A 24902-nucleotide genomic window follows, 5' to 3' on the forward strand; every position below is an offset into this window, starting at 1 on the left:
GACGTGCAATTTTATCAAAAAAAAACATGAAAAAGAAACTATGAAGCTGCCAACATGTTATGAGCGGCAGCATATTCCTATTTCATCCCTCCACAACCTTTTCGTGTTTTACTGCGTGCTTGTGAGTCAATAATTTAAAGAGCAATTTAACTATCTGTCCTTGAACTACTTCAAAACAGAGGAATTGTCAGTTTAACTCTTCACTTTGTCACAAATTCGACAGAAGTGTCCTCCACATAGAGGGCAGCAGTGGTCTCGTTTGCTGAATGTCATTTTAATAAAGTTGTCGCGAAGTAATAACCTTCAAAAACGCCACTTCCTGTTTGTCATTAAGTGATGCGAGAAAAGTAAATTCATATAACGTAAGAAGATTTCACTTATTATTTGGACAAAGAGGTTAGCCATATTCTTATATTAAAATTCATACCGAGTTTCTTACTTTGGCGTACTATATAAGTGATGATTAAAAAACCCTACAGAAGTAATCTCTAACTTGTTTTCAAAAGGATCCATTTTCAGGGAAAATAATCGCAATTCGCTTTAAAAGTTTTCAAATTGATTTTAAAGTAGCAGCCGACTTTGCCAAAAAAAAAAAAAAAACATTCCGCAACTAGCGGTTAAAAAAGCCTCTTCAGCTCCTACCCTCTCGTAAGTAGACAGCTTTTTCGTTTTGACAGTAAGCATAGTATATATATAATAGTCGTGTTTTTATATAGTTGAATTTGATGTCGACTAAGAGGGGAAGGGCAGCTAGACTTACACGATCAAGTTATACTCCTTAAAAAACGAATTTTCTTTATAACCGCATGTATTAAAGAAAATTAGACACAAAAACACATTCATGTTAATTCAAATATCAGCCGACGCGATGTGCAGCTGCACTCTGTGTGATTAAAATGGTCAGAACGTCTTTTATACTGTACCTTTTTCTTTTATTTTCTCAAAGCTGCAGAAAAATTGTCGTTTTGTAGTCGTAGCTAAAGGCGAATAAACACCGCCAATTTTTATTCTTTTTGTGGAATTTGAATAAACGGATACAACTGTCAACTAACGAGTCATCAGGATATATCTGAAACGGAAAAAGAAAATCAGTGAGTACGAGGTGCTTCCCAAAAGTTCCAGGAATTTTAACATAAAAAATACTTCTAACTTCTAGATTCCACTGCCTCCTTCTAAGTGGTTCCCTTGGGTATGCATGCGATCTCAGCGGATTTTCCATGATTCCATGCATCCCTGGAAGTTCTAATGTGTGACTATGTTGACCACCACCTACGCTTCTGCCAAGAAATCGAGTGTATCAAAACGACACTTTTTCAACCGGGATTTCTTCTTGGAGAAAAAAGGATACTGTTCCCCCGCCTCCCTCCCACACACACTTATAGCGATGGAAGGCCCTACTGCAACCGGTTCGGGAGCGCTATCCAAATTCCCCAAACTTTTGGATATCAACTAGTATGAAGTCCCAAACTTTGACACTAATGAACAGTGGCGGCTCGTGGCTTGAAATCGTGGAGGGGCTTCAACTTTCGAAATATACATATACACTGTACTTACAGTGTATATGTACTTACACTGTACTTATAGTGTATACGTGTTTGGATAAAATATTAAAATTATGGTAAAAATTAAACATGAAAAAATATTGTTTATTATCGATAAAATTATACAGTTTGGCATAATTCAAAATTACTTAAGAAAAATAAAATCCATTCATTTACAATTAAATCCTTTAAATTGTAATGTCCAAATATTTAAAGAGACGGAGTAAACACGATAAGCACTTCGAACAATCTACTACTGGCGCAAACTGCATATAAACAACAGTGGAACTGCGCAACGGACAGTGCAGCATTACGCTAATAGCTCGCATCTCACTATGACGTGCATATGCTTGCGCGCGTAGCAATATGACACTGTGGTAAACACAGTTCTGCTAGCGTATTTCACCCTCCTAAGTGCTACAAGATGGATTTTTTATTATTTTTTATACAAAATAAGAGAATTGTATAGAATTGTTGATGATAAAATTAAATATTACAAAGAAATATTAATAAATATATTTATATATCGAGAAAAATTGGGGGTGCTGCAGTTCCGCAGTGCCTATGCTAATGAATATCTTTTAATCACGTTATATAATAAACGGTCAGTTGGTGGATTGTAAGTATATGCTCTCCCTCGATGAGTCCTTGGACTCCCTGGAGGTGACAAATAATAATAAAGGCAAAAAATGCGTAAATCATTTTAAGACAAAAATAACGGTTAAAAGGCACATTCTTAGGCATTTAGTTATACGATTAAAGCAAGAAAAAAAAACTTGTTTTCTAGAAACGTAATGACATAATAATACTTAGAGAACGTCTGTTCTCGAAGAGAAAATGTGCCATTTATTTGTCGGTGTATTAGAACTATTTCCAAAGCCTAGTAATGATTTTTAAATTATACTGGTCGATAGTTCTGCGTCTTGTAAAACCTCATGATGTACTACATGATGTATATTATCATTATCAAGAAATAATGATAATTCTTATGAGATCTATCTTTTCTAAAGTATTTGGGGAAGAGTACTTTAAACAAACGACTGGTTATTTGTAGTCTTGAGCACGTTTCTGGTTTATATTCCACTCGCATAATGTGCTTCAGCAAAAATTGCTTACTACTTATACAGGAACATTTTTAGTGAAATCAAAATAGCGACAATGACTGATCTTAATATCCGATCGTTTTAGGTAAAAAATGTTATAGGTGTACATCAGAGGCTACATAGGATTCAATAATGAAGTAATGAGGTGTATTTTAATTATGTACTACTTGGCAAAGACTGTATATCTTATGTAGAGACATCACAATAACTGGACCCAAACTGTTATGGTGGAGACATGATGAGTCTATTAGATGCTTGTGCATTATCATAAAACGCCCAGAAAGAGGATACAATCATTAGCCGTGAATTTGTTCATACTTTCAGACTGTAAACAAAGATTATTATCTAGAATTGGAACCGGAGTTACAGTAGAACGAGTACTTCGACATTAAATGATTTAAAAAAAGTCGGTCAGTGATTTTACGGTTTGGCTAAACTTTTTTTACATATAAGGCCACAAAAAACATGTTTGAAGCCGGAGCACTCGGAGGTAAGACACCCAGTAGAACTCCATAGCTGAATACAAAAGACCCAACCATCCATAAATGAAATTCAATATTTCTTCCTTCACTGCGTTGTTGTTAAGTTGGAAGCACTCATTTTCAAATCACTACATTTCTTCCTTATGCTCTCTTATTTTCTTCTTTTTACTCCCAATAACCAAATATCGTTCAACAATATTCTAATGACAAACATTCATTGTCACTAATAAGTAATTATAAATGTAGTATCATTATTAAAATTTTATAATTATCCATGTGAACTACAAAATTACCGTCACCTACCAATCGCTGTTCGCTAATTCATTCCTAAAGCTATTTAAATTAGCAGCATTCATAACGGGGGGGGGGATCAAAGATCATTTGGTATATCCCTCGTTTTAATTATAAAAAGCCTCTTATACGCGTCCTTTCTTCTTTGCTGTTTATTATTCTATTATATTCTAAGTCAGGCACGATCCAGTTGTAATCTTTGAATAAAACTAACACAAGCAGATGAGACACTATAACAGGTTGCAGCTAACATCGCAACGATTATGATGCAATTCCTTTACTTAATTAGTTGAATCTTCTCCGAATATCTTCAGTTCTCTTGTCCTCGTGCATTCATCAATTAGGGCTAAGCTTCTTAAAACATTTAGAATCCGCGAGTTTTAAAACTGCTTAAGGTTCTGTTAAAATAATTCGCAACCAATTTCAGAAATGTTTGCCAACAATATCTGCTTTCAACTCGAAATTTTTCTGCTGCAATCTTTGATTTTAAGTTTTTTCTATAATGCATTTTTTATGTCTCGGGCGATGTATCAGACGCGTTCTTTCCACTTTGAGAGACTTCTGGGAAAACAGACAGCATATGTGAGATATTTTTGTATAGTAAGCGGGTGATTTTAATGCTCCAGTGGCAGACGGGAGAGCGATAGCACTCTGCGTGGTAGGGTAAACGGGAGTATACTGATGAAAATATAGATTTTTTTTTTATTCAAAGGATTTTCTCTCTATATTTGTGGTGCATTTCCCATACAATAAACATTAGTTCGCAAAAAGTAACGAATCTTAATTCGTTTAAATCTTTTCTAATATTTTTAAGAATTCAGCTAGTGGAAGATTCATCGAGATTCTTAAAAGACTTGTATGATTTCACACAACATCTTAGCTGCATTGTTCCCATTCAACAGATCCTTCTGTGATTAAAAAAATATCACCAATTCTCTAAAGATAATATTCGTACAGGCGAACTACACAAAACTGATTACCGAATTCCTTAAGGGTTTTTTAAATTTAATTATAACAACTTCACAAAAAAAAGCCGTATGATCTGCTGATCAAAAATTGATCGGTAACTTTAAGTACAAAGACAAACAGTGAAGAAAGCAGGAAGTATATTTCGTAGTAATGTACCTAGATTTAATTTGAACGGATTAAAAAAGAAATGTTTTCTCAAAGAAAATTCCAGAAACACTCTCCAAATGTTTTAGAAGTGCTGTTTTCATAAACGATTTTCACGCATTTCCTGAAGTTGCGAAGCAGTTTGATAAAATATATGTAACGAGTCTATGAAAAAACAAATGTGCTCTTTTGATGTTCGTATCTTTACAAAAACAATCGAAAATGGAATTAATGTGGAGACTTGTCAAATGGAAGGAGACAGCATCTTTATTCTCAATTTTTGCAACTAACTTTGGTTTCATTAACAATAGTGAAGATTTGGTTGATATTTGCGCTTGTGAAATTTGAATTAAAATTTGCTAAATATAACTGAAAAATAAAAATTAATCTGAGAATGAGTTCACATCATCTATTTTTCTAAAGTACGCATATTAACCATCTTCTGACCTGTCTCTTTTTTGTACACCTTAGTACAAATGATGCCACTTGCGGGTGGGCTATATCTTACTTGTCATTCTGGAAATCAAATACTATCTTTCAAGTAACTTCAGACCTTCAATAAGCAGTAATAGTCTTCTATTGGACGATGAAATTCATCTTTTATGCGAGGCATTCACGAACATTTGCACAATGATTCACACCGACAGTCTGTGGCCTGTAAATGGAGAAGCTTTGCAAACATGCTTGGACAAGATTTCTTTTAAGCATTTTTAACTTTAAGTTAAAAATGTTAAATTTAATTAGATTTAACTTTGACAATATCCATTTATATGCAACAAAACAAACGGTTCGTTGAAGACGTTAAAAGAATATTAACCAAAAGGTTTCAGAATTAGTGACCTAATAAGTAATATGAGATTTGAAAAAAAAATAATTCTAAGTAATGTCAAACGAAAACAAAATTTAAACGTTTTTTTTTTTTTTGCATTTTTGGCATTCTCTTTTAATTTGTACAAGGAAATAATTCGCTTCAAATTTTGCGTCGTGATTAATTTTCCTTAATGCTAAGCGAAAAGAAGACTTAAATGAAAAGTGTAGTAATCGGATATTTAAGGAATCAACAACTTAAAATAAGAAAAAAAAGTTCATGAATAAGTCAACACCAAATGAGAATATTAAGAGAACAGAAATTAAAACGTAACCTACAGAATTTTTTTGAGGTAATACCTCACAGAAAAATTAGTTGTTTCGTTGTTCAAATAAATCTTACTTATTTTTCTTTTCTTTTTCTGATATGAGAATATAAACCTTTTCAATTTAACTAATTAATAGAAGTTATGGAGTATCTCAAAAACCGAACTTTCCTATGATATGCATTAGCCAGAACTGTGTCGGAGTTGGTATTATGCAACAGAGTAAATAAAGTCACTGATAAAACATCACAGCCTGTTTAAAAATTCATCTTTGGTTGTAAACCCACACACACACACACACACAAAAAAAAAAAAAAAAAAAAAAAAAACGAAAGCGAACGGGATCCCTTCGTATTCGAATTGCTTCGCTAGCGCCTTTATTTTATTCCCCCCCCCCAACTTGGTGATTTGTTTCCTAATCCCTTCAATTTGACATACAGAAAGAAACTGACAGACAGTTCTTTTAGTGTTTTTTTCCCCCTCGCCTGTTGGGATCGTAAAGTTGAACACAGCTATTTGATCGCGCGTAAGTAAACGCAGGTGAAGATGACATCTCTAAGCTCGTGTTAGTCTAAAACCTACTGCGTATGTCGAAGTTTCCGTAAATGAGATGAGAAATACATTCGACTGCAGCACTTCCGCTTGGAGGAATGCAACACAACCAACGCAATAGCATTTTGGATTAAAGTAATTTTGAATTTTTTTTTTTCCGTGCGTGTTCTCCCTGTCATAAACCTGTATGCTACCTAATAAACGTTCTGAAGTTTGTAATACTTAGAATGAAACCAATTTTCAGGTTTTGAGCTGGGTGACAAATTATTATTGGTACGTGAAGTTTTGTTGTCTGAACGTTTCGAGCCCATAACAACGAATTTATTTGAATAAATTGATTGCTATGAGTTATATGACTTGAGTTCTGGCTTAATAGAGGCCGCCACAATCACTCCATATGAACTTAATATTGTCTGTAAATTTCAATTAGGATGGATGGAAAGATTAAATCGTCTTGTCAATGACACTCATTACTTCTGTGCTTTGCATATACGGAAGCATAACAGTCCGACACCCAAAGTCAGCCAAGACAGAATCATAACTTTTTTATCTTATATTTTGCAACCAACAACAGATGAAAATAAAATTCATCCATTGAACATCAGCAACAGTGAAGGGATGGTTGATCTAAAATGTAAATAAAGAACCAAAATTTGACTTGACTTGTGTATATTTAAAATCGATTGATATGTGTAATGTTTATCAAACATTTTGGACATATCAAAAATTTGAGTTGTTTTCAAATTATGACCTAAGCAACTATGGATGAATATATTTTGTGTGCGAATTGTGGGTGTTTTTGACAAGTTTGCCAATTTTGCAGAATGAAAAAAAAAAAAAAACACTGCAACCTCCGTACGAGAGAGGTTAATTCATATTTAGGTTTTTAAAGCGCTTACAGTGATTCTTCACGGGATTCGAACCCAGATCTTTTCAACCGAAGGTTATCCTCGATGCTGAATGAGCTACCGGAGCTCCTAAAAATGTCAAATTTTCTGTGACACTGTCTTCAGTCATCACGAAATATAATCCTAGAAAAATTTTACTATCGAAATATGTAAAAGTGAAATATGCTACTGAATATCTGTCCTAGACGAGAACTGCAAATTTCTTTGAAAAATGAATTAACATTATCCATTCCGACAAATCTATCTAAGACCATGTAATGCGCTGACCTCACAGTATTAGTTGATCTTCCATGAGCTTTATGATAAGGCCTTTTCAAAGAAGGATGAATGAATAAATGTCTCACACTGTTAGTCTTTCATAGTATGTAGCAAAGTACGTAGTACTATGATATTTCATAGTACGTAGCAAGGTCCTTCCAGAAACTTTAATTTTTCGTCCTGTATAACATACAAACGTGCTAAGAAACGCGTCTTAAAACCTCCTTAGTTTCTCCTTGAAAGTTTAATTATCCATTCTTTTGGACTTTTAAATTTCCAGATTTATGAAGGAAAAATTAATCATACATTTAAATGTTCGGATAACATTTGAAATGAGTGACTTTATGTGCTGCTCATTCTAAAATAATTAAAACTAAACCGTTTCAGGCTCCTCTAGAAAATCATTTTCTTTTGTACGTTTCCTTTTCATGGTTGTATTGATTGTAACACACGTATTTGATTAAATCTTAATTAAGTACGAACAAGTAAGTGCTGAGCTATTCCATACCATGATTCTTAATTAAGATTTAAGATGATGTAGGAAAAATTCTTCGAAAGGACATAACACTGGATGAATGTTTCAGCATTATTTAATTAGAAATTGATCTTTGGAGGTTGTATTCACTGGAGGCATAGCAATATGTCATCGACAGCAAATGCAGTCATCATTAAAATGCAGCCATTCATTTGATTTGCGTTGGATTTAATATTTCCAGCTGTCGAATTGTGTCTTCGGATAATGAAGATACAGAAAACGAATATTCCTTAACTCTGAATTAACACTTATCTGCACTCAGTAGTTAACTTAGGGGAGGAGAGTTCTAGTGACCAACTATCTGAAGTAGAGGAGATTCACCGAATGATATAGGTCTACTGAAATACTGTTATATAGAAGATTGCTGTTGATGTCAACGGAATGAATGAGCATAATTGTTTAGACCAATTGTTAACGATGCAGCACATTTCTATCACATCGTGGTACAAATATGCTTATTTCATTAAAAGGCCATTAGGCTTCCTGAGATTGTTAGCGATGCTTATCGTTTACATTTTCATTCATGTGTTTACTAAATTACGAGTTCTTCCGTGTTTGGATGGATCATAAAATTCATTATCTACGAGTACAATCATTAATACTCCCAGGACAGTAATAATAATGATAATAAATGCCTGTATAATTTTCAGTATGGCAATTTAATGTAACATGATTTGTGCAAATGGCACATTATTAGAAGAACGATGAGTTTGAGTTTGTCTTGGTTGTTTAGAGATACTGTGGAATACTTAAGGTGTCGGCATTTCTGTGGTTGGAAGGGAAAAATCTTCTGTTTCTTCCATCTTAGAACGGTGTAAATTAAATACAAAGTTTTTAACTTACAAACATAAGTGTTTGGCAAAAGTGGACTTAGTTCATTTTAAATACGGAATTCGTTTTACAGGTGTTCCAAAATTAACGAAACATTTAAATTTAGCGCCATTTGTGTGGTAAAGCGTTGCCAACGAGAAAAAAAAGACAGCGTGACAGCTGACAGTTCAGGGTTATTAAAAATGACACACAGCGAAGAGAGTTCGTTGAATGGATTATGGAACAACAACAAGTGGATGCTTATTTTTCGAACAAAATCATCTTCAGCGATGAGGCTCATTTTCATCTTGATGGCTTCGTTAATCGATAAAATTGTCACATTTGAGGTTCAGAAAATCCACGAGTGATTGTTGAGAAACAAATGCATCCACAACGTCTCACTGTTTGGTGCGGATTTTGGGCTGGAGGCATCATCGGTCCATTCTTCTTCGAAAATGCGGCTGGTAAGGCAATAACAGTTAATGGTGCTCGCTATCGCGACATGATAATCCAGTTTTTTGTGCCTAAATTGCAAGATATGGATGTGGAGACATGTGGTTTCAAAAAGACGGTGCCACATGCCATACAGCCCGAGAAACAATTCAATTACTGCATGAGTCATTTCCTGGTCGTGTAATTTCACGTTTTGGTGATCAGAATTGGCCGCCCAGATCATGTGACTTAACGCCGTTGGACTTTTTTCTTTGGGATTTTTTGAATTCTAAGGTTTATGCCAACAAGCCCACGACCACCCTCGCCTTGAAGGAGGAAATTGAGCGCTGTATCAACGAAATTCAGCCACATTTATGCAAAACGGTCATGGAAAATTTCGACAAAAGAGTGCGTATGTGCCAGCAAAGCCGTGGAGGCCATTTACCTGATATGCTATTCTATGCATAACCCTATACTGTATACTTTATGAATCAATAAGAAATTACAATTTTTAATTAAAAACCCGTGTTTTCTATCAAAATTACTTCTTGCGTGAATTTTGGGACATCCTGTATATATATTCAAAGAAATAGGTCACTTTAGTGCTAATTCACTTCAGTGACCTTTCTTATTGAGCTTAAAGCTTAAACTATTTCAGGGTTAATTTGGAATTAAATAAAAGGGGGGGGGGATGTTATTCAGTTATGGAATTTTGAATTAAACCATGACAATTATATCTATCGTCATTTCTAATTTATTGTTGGTAAGGAGAGAAAAAGGAGAAAACAGGAGGTAATATTGTAGAGAACTCAACATATTCTTGCACATACATCTTTGGACTGATGAAAGAAGGGGATTACAAGAAATCACGTGTCTTTTTATAGCACAAAACTAATACTAGATGTTAAGTTCTTCAGTTGAATAAACAAATCAAAACGAAGACTGGGAGATGTTTAATTTTTTTTGTACTTAATTTTGAACACACTATATTGGGACGGTCAACATTTATTTGTCGTTTCCTTGCGGTGGTGGTGTAGTGTTTGCTTTTTTATTACGAGTGCATCAATGGGAAATCAAAACTCTCCTGACACTTCACTCGATAAATGATATCACTGAAGTACAAAGCGATATGATGGGATTTAACTTATTAAGCTTTTTTTCTAACAATTAATCTAAAATGCGTCTGTAATCTAAAATCTAGCAAGCTTTCTTTTTTTACAATCCTGAAAAGAGATCACAGCCATGTACAGTTTTGCAATTTTACCGTTTGTTTGCACTTTTTCACGAGTCAAATGTGTTTCTTTGTTACTGCGATAAAGATTCTAACATTCTCTATCATGCGCGAGCGAGAAAGAGAGTAGCAAGCGTTTTGATTATTCCATTTTAACCCTTCCCAAAATAACGAGAAGAAAAAAAAAGACTAATTTATCAAGATCTAACAGGAAATGCATCTTTCATGATTCAGCTCATTTCCACGCTTGTTTTTATTTAGAATTTCTCATAGACTTATTCCAGTTTTATATTTTATAAAACCCTATTCAGTGCCTCCGTGTCCGAAGACCAAAGGAGATATTGTGAATGCAAACATGGAGTCCACTAGAGATATTATTTGCTAGTTATATCTCGAAGCACTCTTTGCTTTCATCAATTTGGTTTTTACGTATGCAACACTTGACTAGCACACGATCCTCATTAAAATGCTATCTCCGTGTACTTGATAATTACGTTTTTTTTTTTTTTTTTGCGAAAGCATGTTAGCACATCTGATTCGCTTGTTAAAAAATAACTTTTCAATAGAGTATTTCTAATAAAATAAAGAATTTAAAATGGAAATTTACAATAGTTACAGAATGACACTTTCCATGACTGGATATTTGCATGTCAATTATTACAATCACATATCAACTCGAACTATTATCTCCGTTGCAAAAACAATTCTGTAAGTTCGTGTTCTTTTCTTCCCATTTATTCCATTTTCTCATATTTCAGTAATTATGTAGGGAAGATCTCTCAGTAACGAATATTCTCAACTTGAATCAAACGATAATTACATGCCCGATCACAGATGATAGTCGTAAACTTGAAAACAAAAATCTGTTTAGATATCCAACAGTACGTAAGACGATTCTTTAATAGAAATCGGGTATTTAGTACACAACTTCAGTTTTGCTTTTTTTAAATATATTCATGGTTTAATTCATTTTTTAACAAAAACGCTTTAACTCTATTTCTTTAATAGATACGTTGTATTTAATTGTCACTTTACAATTTCAAATGCTTTTTATCTAATAAAATACTGCACCTTTCTTAAATAAATCCGTTTTTTTTTATATACCGTCGAGAAGATAATTCCATTCAGCCTAATGATTTTATTCATTTCACAAGGGCTTTTGTTGGATCAAATGCATTAACTTCCTTTATTCTAGTAAATAAAAATTTCCAACTCAAGTTTTTGTAAAAGGAAGTTTAAAGTGGTACAATAATATTTGCAGTAATTTTCTCATTTCGCATAACGTGAATTTTTTTTTTTTAGTACTAAAAATATTTCTCCGCTATTTAAGTTGTGCTGCCATCTGTCGTCAATAGCAAGAAACATGTAATGTAGTTTATAATTACAAAGAAGACTTTAAACTTTGGACGATGTCTTTTTTTTTTGAGGGACTATAAACCTTTTAATTCGAATGAGATTGGCTGTTTCATCACTAAAAAGCCTTTATAGTAGCTCATCGACTAACTTCTCTGGGACTTTTTGGTCGTACAATTAAGGCTTCGAGGCCTATGTCAATGGCGCGAGGTCTTCTGATCGGTTGGAATGCTGTTGGATTTACCTAAATAAATGATTTCTCAACTACCCTTAATTCCTTTTTTTTTTTTAAATTTCTTTAGGCCGTATCAAGTTAGTTATATTTAATTCAAGCACTCCATAAAACCATATGTGAACTATTTTCGAAATTAATCATTATACAAACCACTTTATATATTAGCTTGAATGAATTATATAGCTGTGTCATTTATTGATTCTGATGTGCGTATGTTTTGAAGTGTTTGCAGCAGTACAAAGTTAATGCTATGCATCTAATAAGTCCTAATGCACGATAAATCGGGCGAACACATTAACTAGCTAAAGCAATGAACCTAAAGCCGTTGAGTTGAATAAACAAACATATCATAATTGAAATCTTAATAACTACATGCGACAAACACAATCTTTTGTACAATAAGGCTTATTCTCTCTCTTTGTAGTCTTAGATCCAATGCTGTCTTTGAAATTGTGTAATGCTATCAGAAGGATTTGTGGTTTAAGTTTTCTATTGGTAAATGTTTGTAAATAGTTTTGCAATTAGGCTGCAGTAAAAATACTCAAGCAAGTTTGATTTTTAGTACCGGAAAGTACTAAGTGTAAATATCAGGTAGACAAACCAAAAAAGGTACTTTTACCATAAAACTAATTAAAGAGAGGAATTTTGTATGTGTAAGTTAATTAACTGCTAGGATGTTTCTGCCTGTAAGATTATTACAGTAGCTCGTTCTCTTCAACTTAGAATGCCAAATTTAAAACGAATGCATGTGACCTGGAAAGATTTCACCAGAATACAATTCTTCTATCATACTTAGCAGCAATAATCAGGGGAATTTTGGAGAGAAAATTAATTATCTTTCTCTCCGAATCCCACTCATCGTGTAATAAAAAAATAGAAATCAACATTTTCGAAGATTATTCAGAACTATTTAAAAGGATCACTTCCATCCTCTGTTTTCGATTATTCTGAAAACAGCACATCGAATTCATTCTGTCCTTTCTAGCAATCAGCTAAATGTGAAAATTGTTATTTTGCTGCGCCCTTGAAAATATGCATAACAACGACCACGCAGGATATCGAAATCGACATGTTGCGCTCCCTTTAGTACAGCAACCTAAATTATTCGATCAGGAAGGTGTTTGAAATTCTTGCCGAGCTAAAGCAACTAAAGCTGTGTGTGTGTGTGTGTGTGTGTGTGTGTGTGTGTGTGTGTGTGTGTGTGTGTGTGTGTGTGTATTATGAAAGTTAACTGAGTATGTTATTTCCGCATGTTTGTTTTGTGGGATGAAAAATACTCCCATTACCTGACAAACGTGCGTTCAAGTGAAAAGTACTTAATATATTGGTTATCTTCCTACACAGGATTTGAACCAAGGTCTCCCCAAATAAAGAGTACTGTCATTCTAAACTAGGCTAACGGAGTCTCAGCAATCAGAAGATATCAATAAGAATATTTTAATAAAGAAATACAACAAACATTTCATTCACACACACACAATATGAGACTTTCAAGCCACTTCAGGCCTCCAGTAAGCAGAGCGATGGTCTCATACCAGGCGATGAATTTCATATCCCACCTAAAGACAAACATCCATGCCTATAGTGAGATTCGAGGACCGCACCTGTTGATTGGAGAGCTGATACTGTAACCACTCAGCCAACTAAGCAGGTGAAATTTAGAGATAAATGGTTATGAATATAAATCTGGAGATAAATTACTTGGAAGATGCTCATTGAGAGTTAATGTTCACCAATAAGACTAACAAGAAATGTTCTTTTACTGTTTTCAAGTCGTATCATAACCTAGTTGTATAGAATACTATTTGTTACTGAATTTTGAAAATTTTGAATTATACAGAATGATAACATTAAATTAATATTATGGCTTCCATTTCGCACGAATGGTTATTGGAAAGAAATTTACGAGATTCATTTAAACTATACCTCATCCTTTTTACATACTGTGCATCATGTTAAATATGGCACGTCATCTAAGTACTGTATATTTACTGTAGTTTACATTTCGTTACATGCTTCAAAAATTCACTTTAAGCTAGTTGACAGGTAAAAGAAAATATATTTAACTTCGCATCACACAAAGTTGTTGCAGGCCCAGAACTGGGTACTTAACTATTAAATAGAGCATTAACAGTTGTTGATAGCGCTTTAATATAAACTGCCGTGTAACAAAAAAAAACAACAAAAAAAACACAGATAATTTTGGCAACTCAAATGTTTTGTGTTCAGTCTTTAGTTAACTTTCTCAGATACGAGAAAGTGCACGTTGTCTGAGAAAGGAACACCAGTTTATTTTCTCAGATATAAGCAAGCAAAATTTTAGATGTTAACAGAAAAATCATAGAAAAGATCATCTGAAATTATTTTTAATAGCTGTCCCGAACAAGAAAGTTTACATACCTGTCACAAATGAATATTGCGAATTTGCAATGATTTAATAGCCAGACAAAATAACTGCAAATCACAGTTCTCTTAAACCATAGATAAAAAGAAGAGAAAGTTCTTAGCACACAGGTAGTAGAAAAATCCATTATAATGTCATTGCTGTCAGCCAATATTGTTACTTCCGATTCTTAAATACTGGTGAATTACCTAACTACTGTGATGTCATATCCGAAAATGAAATCCATGTTATAACAAATTGAAAGCCAAACGGCTATTTTTAATAATAATTAAAAATATCCTGGCATCCTTAATAATAATTAAGGGGATACAAATCCCTTGTTGTTCAACTGCCAGTAAGCAAAACTCTAAGATCGAGAACTACGAATCTATGAGTTTCATATATACCGAAAAACTATCGGCGAATCCAAATGTAAATGACCACTTGGTAGTACAACACCAAGGCAACTCGAAGCAAAGGTGGAGCAAGCTCCCTCACTATCCTTGATATTTTCTCATAATGTAAAAACACAGCCCCTAGGCGATGTAATAATTACATTATGAGGAGAGGTCACCACCCAGATCGGTTTCAACCTTTTTTGAGGTCTCATCAGTGAGTAGGTAGACCTGGAAGATAACAAGGTTTAAGTGAAAAGAATTTACATACCTTTACGGTGCATGCCAGTGGAGGAAAGGTTGCAAAGTATAAACGGCTTAGAGATCTCGTTAATTATTTTTTAATTTATTGCGAATATATGTAAACAAACTACCACGGTGGCCTTTAGTTTTCTACCTCTGAAAAATGTGGGTCTCTGAAATGTGAGTAGGGGAGCATGGATGGAGTTTATTTTTATCCTCCTACATTTTTTCTGGGATGGGCTAATATCAGGATGTGGACGTGGTTGCGGATGGACGTATATTAGGAGAGGAGCGGGTGGTCGTATGGATATAGGGTGTTCAGCGTCGAGTTGACTATTGGGAAGTATGCAGTGTATATATTCCATATAGGTAGGATGAAAAAATTCATTCTTGGTACAGATGGAGAAAAACTATAAATACACCGGTATAATTAACTATAAAAACGATAAAAGAAATAGGAGCGCAGTTACCAGCTCTGGACTTAGTTCCATTCCACCAAATAACTCTTGGCTGTCATCGAGCCACCAAGGAAGTTATGATGTGTGCAATTTGTATGATACACCTGTATCAAAAGTGGGGGGCGGGAGGGTTAATATGTGAAATAGATCATTGATTTCATGTTGGATGCATAATGGAATCTGCAAAAGCTACACAAATTTTTCATACAGACGAAATGGAGAGTATGTTGAATTATGTTTTAATTATAAATTTCGTTCATAGTCGCATGATGAGTGAATCTTGCAGCATACATAAAGCGCTTTGCAATTCTAACCTTAAAAACCAGTCAAAATATCAATACTGATAATAGATCATAAATCTATATGGAGCACATAGATTAATGTAGGCTGTTAACCATCTCGCGATACACCAATCAATTCCAACAGCTGATTTGCAACTAATATATAGACTGTATGTTTATCTTTGTAATGTTTTATTTATACCAATACAGATTTAGTTTTGAACATCTTTTACAATTTGATACCTTATGTTGTTTTCCAAGATTAAGTTTCTTCCATGGTTTCTCGAATTTCTTACGATAAAAATCTCGTTTGGCAACTCATATTTACCAGATTTTCTTATCCATTCGTATGGTTTCACACATTTCTCGATAAATCCATTTTGTTTTTCTCCTTTTATGAACAGATATAAACTTGTCGAATTTGTGTACCTGATTTTCCACATTTCAGATTTCTGGTGTTTTTCCTATCTTCAAGTAATGATGTGCACTCTTGCCTGTATTGTCTGTCATTGTTCTATCACGTAACGCGTTTAATTGTGCAGGATAGTTACTTCTGACAATCCTTATTCTTATAGTCCTTATAAGGACTGGCTTAAAGGGGCGAAGCAAGAATGCTTTTCATATTCCCCGTTATCTGTAGAGGACAGTGTAGGGATAAGGTGTTATTGAGCAATTAAAGCTCTGATCATGGCAGGAGGGTAACAACAATAGCCGAGCCTCAGTTAGATCTTCATTGGCTACAGCATTGCCACCCATTACCTTCCAAGGGTATATTTTTTATATATTTATACGTTTTTGATTTTTTTTTTTTGTGGTGTACGTTCTTCCATTTCTAATCGTGATAAATTTTAAAGCATCTTGCACTGTTCTTGATGTTTTCAGTATTCTTTCCAAAATATTCTTGATCAATCCATACCTTTTTTTTTTCTTTTTGGTGGATTGATTATTTAACTTCCTGTCTCTGCCATGGAGGCTTGATTTTTCTATTTTCATAGAGATTCATATGCTTTGCAGGTTAAGGCAACCACGTATTCTTCACATTTGGCCACCAGGGGTTTAGTTCGTTTCAAAACTCGTTTACTTTTCCACCAAATAATATTTGTATATTAAAAGGTACGTTACTCACTAAACCTAACTGATATAGTTAGATTTTCTTTTCATTCGTCTACTCAGTTTTGTCCTTTTCAGCGAAAGTTTTTTTTTTTTTTTTTAACTTTTATTTGTTCTTTCAGATATAATTTCTCTTTCATTGTTCAACAAGAAACCATATTTAAGAATTTAATGCTTGAATAAACTTAGAGAGAAAGCAAGTATAATTTTCAATTGAAAATCTATGACGAAGAGAAGAGAAAGAAGAAAAATATTACCGATGTAAGAAATATATAAATTCGCTAACGCCTTCCATCCCCCAAAGGGAGTAGACGAGGCAGTTTTAGCCCTAACCTATGTACTGCATACTGAGAGCAGTTCAGTTACCGATGTGTTGATTGATAATATACAGAATGAGTTCAGTTACATGGATAAAACTAAAACTTAATTTGTCTAAAATAGTGGAAAATATATTAAATTAAAAAAAAAAAAACGTACTTTAAATTTGGTTTGGTTATGAAATAAGTTACCAAATTGCTAAACCATCTAAAAGACACTTAATCGGAATTTGAAACTTTAACTGACCAATCGCTTTCAATACGTCCTATCTGAAAGTTATATTAAGTATAAGCTAATCAACTTTAGGCGTGTGAATCAAAAGCAATTTATTAGAGTGGAAAAAGAATTTAATTTGGCATGACATTATTCAAAGAAAGAAAACTTAATATCCATTTATTTCGTATAAAATGATATATTGTCAGTTATGAACGGAACTATTCAAGGATGGAAGGTCACACTTCAAGGCTATATATGTTACATATCTGAGATAATGGTTTATAAAGCTGTTCAACAGCATACAATGTAATGGATTTTTGATTTTTGTTATGTGGGATGGGATCTGTGGAAAGAAGAACAAAATATTTTATTGACTGGAGTTAAAATTGAGGATGGCATTTCGTTTATTCCTTCTGAAAAGCCAATCATCACTTCAGTTGGCACTTATTTGTCAACGTTGGCTTCAAGAGCATGCAATTTCGTTCTATAAAAATGCACTCAGAGAAAACATAAGCGTACTATTGAGGGGAAAAGGTGTTTCTGAGAAAAGAGAAGATGATATCGTCTTGCTGTTCGGCTGTGTATCCAATTCATAAACTTTAAAAACGATATACCAACATAAGTGCGAGTTGAATTTGCAACGATGCTTTAATTTACAAGTTTTGATTTTAATTTTACTTATTATCGGGAGGATAGCATTGTTAGAATATGGAAAATACACTTTGATGAGATTTTAAATATAGAAAACAATATAACTGACAAAACTAGGAGTTCAAATAATGGAAGAGCCGCCTGTAAACCATGAATTTAAGGACATATCTAAAAACGAAATAACGAATGTAATAGAGAAAATGAAAAATGCAAAGACTTCAAGACAATGATAATATAGTAATAGAAATGCTTAAGACAGCTGATGAAACTGCAACTGACTTTTGACAATGTGCGACAGAACAGGAGCAACTATGATTATAATTACAAAGAAAGATCGTAAACATTTCTGTAAAATATGGATATATCGGATAAGAATGAAGTAAAGAAGATTAATTTAAGGCATGAACAAGCTAGTTTTAGAAGTGGGAGTACTGTGCATCACATGTTTACTTTAAGAAAAATCATTAAATCAATTATAGAAAATCTAGATTATGCTGAAGACAATTTTGATATCAAAATACAATGTTTATATAAACAAAATCGGAAGACTTTTATAAAAGAGGTGAAATAGTTGGTATTAAAATAAATGACTAAAACAAAAATTCTTTAACGATGCTGTAGAAGTTCAGAATTTTCCATACTTGGGGGAAAATATAGATACTAAAGGTGGAACTGATATATATATATATATATATATATATATATATAAAACTTGACAGAGAATGATAGCAAAGGAAAGAAGACTGGTTGGCTGGAAGTGCTGAACTGGTGACTCAGGACAGGGGTATCTGGAAGAATGAATCTCGGTCTTATGTACCATGAGGCACGAAGAGGATAAGTAAGCAGTGTTATTCTCTGTGGTTTATTATGCGTTTTGCGATTACGTCCAGAAATAGGAATACTTAATAAAGTGAACACAGTTCTATTTCCAAGTGTTTCGCGATTAAAAATATTTTATTTTATTTAGTAACGATTTTTACATTTAAGTCAGTGAGAAAGCCAAAAATGCAACGTAAGCGTGTTAATTATGTTTAAAATCTATTGGACCGTTGAGTTTATTTTAATCATTGACTGGTGCAACATGGCAGAAACATACAAATGGGAAAAACGGTGGATGGTCATTTCCTACCTAAGGCGAACATTTTTTTTTTCTAAACGAGATTCCTTTAACACTTCATCGCTTTTGAATGCCGTTTTTATGATTATTATTATTATTGACACTTCCATGGAGTCTGTAGTTATCGAGGAAGATCCGCTAATCTTTCGAAAACCAACCGACTCTGGTAATTTATTCCACTCTTCAAGCCCTCACATTCTAAACAAATTCCAGGAATGATCTACAGATTCTCCTGACTAGCGATGCACCGAAACACTTTTTATCTTCATCCTATAACAATTGTTTTAGGTATATGTTTCTAATCAATCCTCTTTTTCCCTCCTATTGGTCCATTTCATTACAAGAAACCCAGGTGACCAGATCTGTGTAAATTAGTCCAGATAAGGCAATATTAAGGCCTTATAAAGAGATATGATGGCCTCTTTGTCTTTACATGATAGTGTTTTTTACGACCAGGTAATCCTATGAGACATTTTAGTCAATTTTGAAACATGGCCACTGAACTTTAACCACGCGTTTACTAGCACCCCCAAATCCTTGACTTCCATAATTTCTTGCAATTCAGTCCCATCAATGTAGTACACAAACGGAAATATTTCATCCCAGAATGCATAACCTTATACTTGGCCACATTAAACTGACAGCCATTCTTTGTCCAAACTGTTTGACTGTGAAATCGATATCTCATCTAACTGTAGCTACATTCAAATCAATGTTTTGTGATATCGTATACACCTCTGCTTCATCTTTTTCTGTTTCAACATTAGCTATTGACACATTTGTTACTGCAATACCGCCACCAGGATAATAGACTTTTGGCAAGTGATCACTCAGAAATTCAACTATTTCCTCTGCTTTAGTAATCTCTCTAACATCAGTATTCATCCAAATTATTCTGCCACAGCCATTTCTTCCTTTTTCTTGCTATATTCTTCAAGAAAAAAAAACTACCTTTGGTTCTCTTAGCTAATTTTCCCTGATATTCTGACTTTGCTTTCTTTACCCTACTGGTCGCCCCTCTGAACCGTATGCTGCTCATGAGACTGTTGATTACCTTTCTCTTTAAAATGTCTTGCATAGGCCTTTCTTTTTAAGCATCTCCTGCTTAAATATGTTACTTATCCATTGGTTTCGTGAGACTGGTTTCATTGAAGAGGATTACCACGATGATGATCTAGAATTAATGTAATGACGATTTGAAATCTGTTGATGCAGTCAGTATGTTTCAATTGGCTTTTCTGTTAATTGTGCATTTCTTTGGTAATTCCTGTTGGTTTCACTGGAAGCCGTCGGTATGGGTACTTTCCTAACAGAAGCTTTATTTTAAGGCCACGCTAAGATTATTACAGATTGGTAAAACAATTTATGATAAGCTTAAAAATGTTCACTTCAAGGGAGTTTCGAGCAGGGCGTACCTTCAGGGAAAAACAAATGATATCCACAAAGAGATTTAGAATGTAGATGACGATATGTGAATGTCCAGAAGTGAGACCGAACAGCATTGATTCTTCATTTTAGGTACTGATTTCGAAATATCTTTTTTCTCTCCAAATAATTCCATTTCAAATAAGTGTAACCTTTTTTTTTCCCGAAAACGAAGTCAATTATTTTCTACTCATTAAAATTTCATATTTATTAGATTTGAATAAGTAACGGGAATTTCCTTTTGCACTTTCCTGGAGAAAAACTGTTTTGTTCTGTCTATTGCTGAAAATGTTGGTTTGAGGATTTACATTTTCACACGGTGCTGCCATCTACGAAATGACATTTGAAGTATGCTTTACTTTAATAGTAGTAACAATAAAAAGTATGGAGCTAGGAAAATAAAACATACCTTTAACCGAAACATAATTTATGCTCAAGTTTTTGAAGCAGAATAAGCAAGAATATATTTTAAAATTTGAGTACTGAAGAGCAATCATTAAGATGATTTTAGGTAATAAACACGCTATTCAAGTAAAAAAGAGTGACAATGCTATAAACACTTACATAAGGATTTCATAAATGTAATCGTTCTCTATTTTTTCCTTCTCACACACATTGCCATTTGGAAAACAAGTATTGTACACATCTTCAATTGTAACACTTGGAGTTAGTGGACCCTTCAAATAAGTAGACATTCTGTACTTGAATATATTACAATAGGCCATAAGTGAAGAGATGGATAGAAAAGAGCCCGCTGAAAAGAAATAAGTCACATTAAGCAGCCAAACCGATCCTTTATACTGAACTTTGAATTGATAATTGCAGGCAATAAGTTATTCTTGTAGACAGCCCCTTTTTTGGGGACCTTTGCAAGAAACAACCTCGATTTAAACAACCTTAAAAATATTAAGTTATACACATTATACAGTATGGCGCAAAACACAGTACTGAATAACTACAACGATATATGTTATGGAGGAAACTGGTTTATTAACAAAGAAATATGTACATCTACACATCGGTTGAATCTTGGTCGAATAAAGAATTAACGACAGTAGAATACGTCTTCGACATGGGCACCTTGTCTTTCAAAACAAGTTTCGTAGCGCATGTGAAGGTACTCTGTTATCTTCAAGAACAAGGGTTAGCACATCTGCTGGACATATCGTGTAATTTTAGCTCATCAAGGTTGGTTTGTAGGTGGTTCATGGTGGAATGTCGTAGACTCCTACCATTTCCAACTCTCCTTATGAAAGAAAATAATGCTCAACAATAAACGTCTTTTCTTCCAACGTCAACACCCTTGCTACAGCTAAACGTAATGGCGTAGACTCTGCACATGCTCTTCTATTTAATGTACATGCAGTCGAACAGCATATCTTCAGTGCGTGTACTGAAGGGGATGTCGAAGTTCAGAACTGTTATTTTTTGCGCCATATTGTACATCAAATGTTTATATTTTTTGTTTCTTATTGTGACCAGCTAAGAGATAGTTTTATGGGAGTACAAAGACAAGTTGATAAGACGCAAGTATTAAGTTATGGACGCAAAACCAAGTGACTTGTGCGTATTGCATGCTTTCCCGAGTTGGGCTGGATGATGAGAAAGAACACAGCATGTAACATTTATTGCGATATTGTAGAAATCTTTCGATGGAGATATACTTGTGGAACATAGGAAAACATCTACAGCCACAGTAATATTTTAATAAGATTAGTAGTAAAAATACAGATACTTCAAAAGCCTGAGAAGCGATAAATACTTTGATACGGTTCATTTGATTAAGTGTTCCATGATGGTGCAATAGTTGTGAAGAGGCAGTGACGTCATGTAATGAAATATCCTCTTACACTGATATTAACAGGTTATTTTCAAGGAAGCGCATTTATTATTAATATATTCAGTAAGAAAGACAAAAAGTAGTAAATTTTACATAATTCGTAATCACTACTCTGTATTTATAAATATGATTACCGCTGGTTCATTTAAAAGCGTCGTGTAGTACCATTCCATCACAGAAGTCGTAAACACTTATCAAGTATTTTGAACAAAAATATAATCTTTCTAATCTAGTGATAGAGATGTTTCTCCTAGAATAATGCAAACCAACACCAGTTAATAAAGGTGATTTACAGAGAGAATGCGCTCTTCTCAAAGCTTTCCTTCCATTGAAGTGATTTTACCAATCAACAATTTCTCCATCCAATAATCAGTGATGACATCACAAAGCAGTCACCACTTTGATTACTGGAGCAATGAAGTCTGCGACTTATTAAAAATACCATTCTTCTGTTGACGTCACAATGCCGCGATTGTTTATATATAGCAATTGGGTCTTATTTTAGTTCGTACTTTTGTGTGTTAAAGATTGGGCGAGCATACGCACACTCATCCGCGGAATGGATTTTCACTCGAACTACAAGGGCGGAGAAGATTCAGGTGTAGCGAGGAGTTGCGTTTGTAATCTAGGGTGGCACACAATCATGTGTGTCAATTGGAGGAAAGGTTGTAAAGTGGACTTTTTTCCCCTCTTCTCATGTCTATCATACACTGTTGAAATGAGTGCGAAAACTGTTACACTTTCAGCCTCTGAAGAGTGCGGAGTTGGCTCTGAAATGTCACAAATTTGGAGCATACGCGGGGATTTGTTTCCCCACCAAGCTTTTCTGGGTCGGGCAAATATCAGGATGTGGAAGTGGTGTGGTGACGTGTATTAGGCTGAGGCGCGGGTTGGTCGTATGGATAGAAAGGGTGTCATTGTCACATGTTGGCTTGACTGGGAGTTGTTCGAGTGGACGTTTTCGTGGGTGCGATGAAAAACTCGAGTTCTGGCGTTGCAGGAAATGAAGGCATTTGACCAAAATGCCGAACCTGAGCAACGGGACCGATGTAAATTTCATCCATAATGCATCGCAAGGATGTTGTGTGTGCGTGTGCGTGTGTGTGTGAGAGAGAGAGTGTTGCACACTGTGGGATGTACCACCAAGTGTGAGGGATGGATGGGTGGGTAGGTGGACATTTCGATACGTAATTCGTTATTTTTACGAATAATTAAATGTCTTTAAAAATGTTTTCTTTGTTCTTGTGTAATTGAAGTAAATGAGGCAGTCTTAGAATTACTACTAATGATATTGATGATTGATGTTAGAACCTAACATCAAGACTTTGGTTCAGAGAGAGGCATGAATGAATTTTGTTTTTCTGGAATAATTTAGTCATTCTTAATTTCAGACGATTCGTTGATGATACTACAGTTTTTTAATTACCAAATATACCAAATCTTCATTAAACCGAGCGTATGACGATTTTTACATAGATAATTGGTGTTTATTGACAGTATAATGATTGAATAAATATGCATTCGCTTATAGCTGAACAACGTGTTCATTTATTGTTATAAAGCATATAATGGATTTATGGAAAGGAAATCGAAATAGCCAAATACCAGACGCCATATTGAAATCTAAACCTGCTGATTTGGATTTGTCTTTCAGTAAGCAATTTAATATTCATCGGCAAATTTATAAGCCTACAATTATTTGATAGATATTCGAACACAGACTATTTCAAATTATGCACGAGTGTATTCTTCATAATGCAATAAAAATCACTCCTCCAAAGACATATTAAGAAATCGAACCTCCAGAAAGAAAAAGTATAATGGAAAATGGGTAACTGAAGTTTCTATTAAATTAACAGAAAACAAATGCTATAGAAGAAACTTTCAAATTATACTAATCTGAAAAAAAAACTATAGCAAACGAAATGAACACAGTCTCTTTGAAAAGCGATATGTGGAAGCCTATGGACGGTTCTCAAACTATAATTGATTGTATAAAAGAGGATTAAAATCCATGTTCTTGTCAGTAATATCGAAGTATGGCACATGAATTCCATCTAATTGTAAGGAGTCTAAACACCAACAAGTCGCAGGTTATAAAGTTACAAATCCTCTTTAACAGGTGAATTCATAACAGAATTCACCTGTTAAATAAAAAAAATAAAAGAGACAACTACATCGTTATTACAGCTACTTCTTGCAGTTATATTAGAGTTATACGTGACTCCATGAGCAACATACCACATGAAATACAGAAACTGATTTATTAAAACCTGCACAGATAAACTAAATTTACTTATTTGAAATTAAGGGTAGAGAAACAATCGTACCGGTTAAATAGAATTCCACTTCTTGTGATCCCAGTACTTTACATACATCTAGCAGAATATGGATCATAATCTGAAATAAAAAAAAAAACATATTAAATCGTTTATATACTAAAAGGTACACATTATATAAATACAATAACATTAAAAACTTCTCGTAC

The 24902-nt window shown here is 34.0% G+C and overlaps 1 protein-coding gene across 7 annotated transcripts in view; it reads right to left on the reverse strand.

Annotated features, from left to right (window-relative positions):
- The window catches only part of LOC150094337 (neuropeptide CCHamide-1 receptor-like), a 262883-nt gene that overhangs the window by 94913 nt on the left and 143068 nt on the right, over positions 1–24902 (reverse strand). For 5 of the 7 annotated variants that reach the window (XM_090412377.1, XM_090412373.1, XM_090412375.1 and 2 more), the window contains 3 exons: positions 24745–24814; positions 21139–21328; positions 924–1069 (listed from right to left, as the gene is read on the reverse strand). Coding sequence is in view for 1 of the 7 variants with exons in the window: in XM_090412378.1 (XP_090268504.1) it covers positions 21139–21328; positions 24745–24814 (260 nt within the window). In the remaining 6 variants the exon portion in view is untranslated. The remainder of the gene's footprint in view (positions 1–923; positions 1070–21138; positions 21329–24744; positions 24815–24902) is intronic. The other 2 variants (XM_090412374.1, XM_090412378.1) reach the window with 1 other exon arrangement.

This window comes from Typopeltis vanoorti, chromosome 22 (genome assembly GCF_054136105.1).
Source record: "Typopeltis vanoorti isolate ZY-2024b chromosome 22, IOZ_Tvanoo_1.0, whole genome shotgun sequence".
NCBI classification, from domain to species: Eukaryota; Metazoa; Arthropoda; class Arachnida; order Uropygi; family Thelyphonidae; genus Typopeltis; species Typopeltis vanoorti.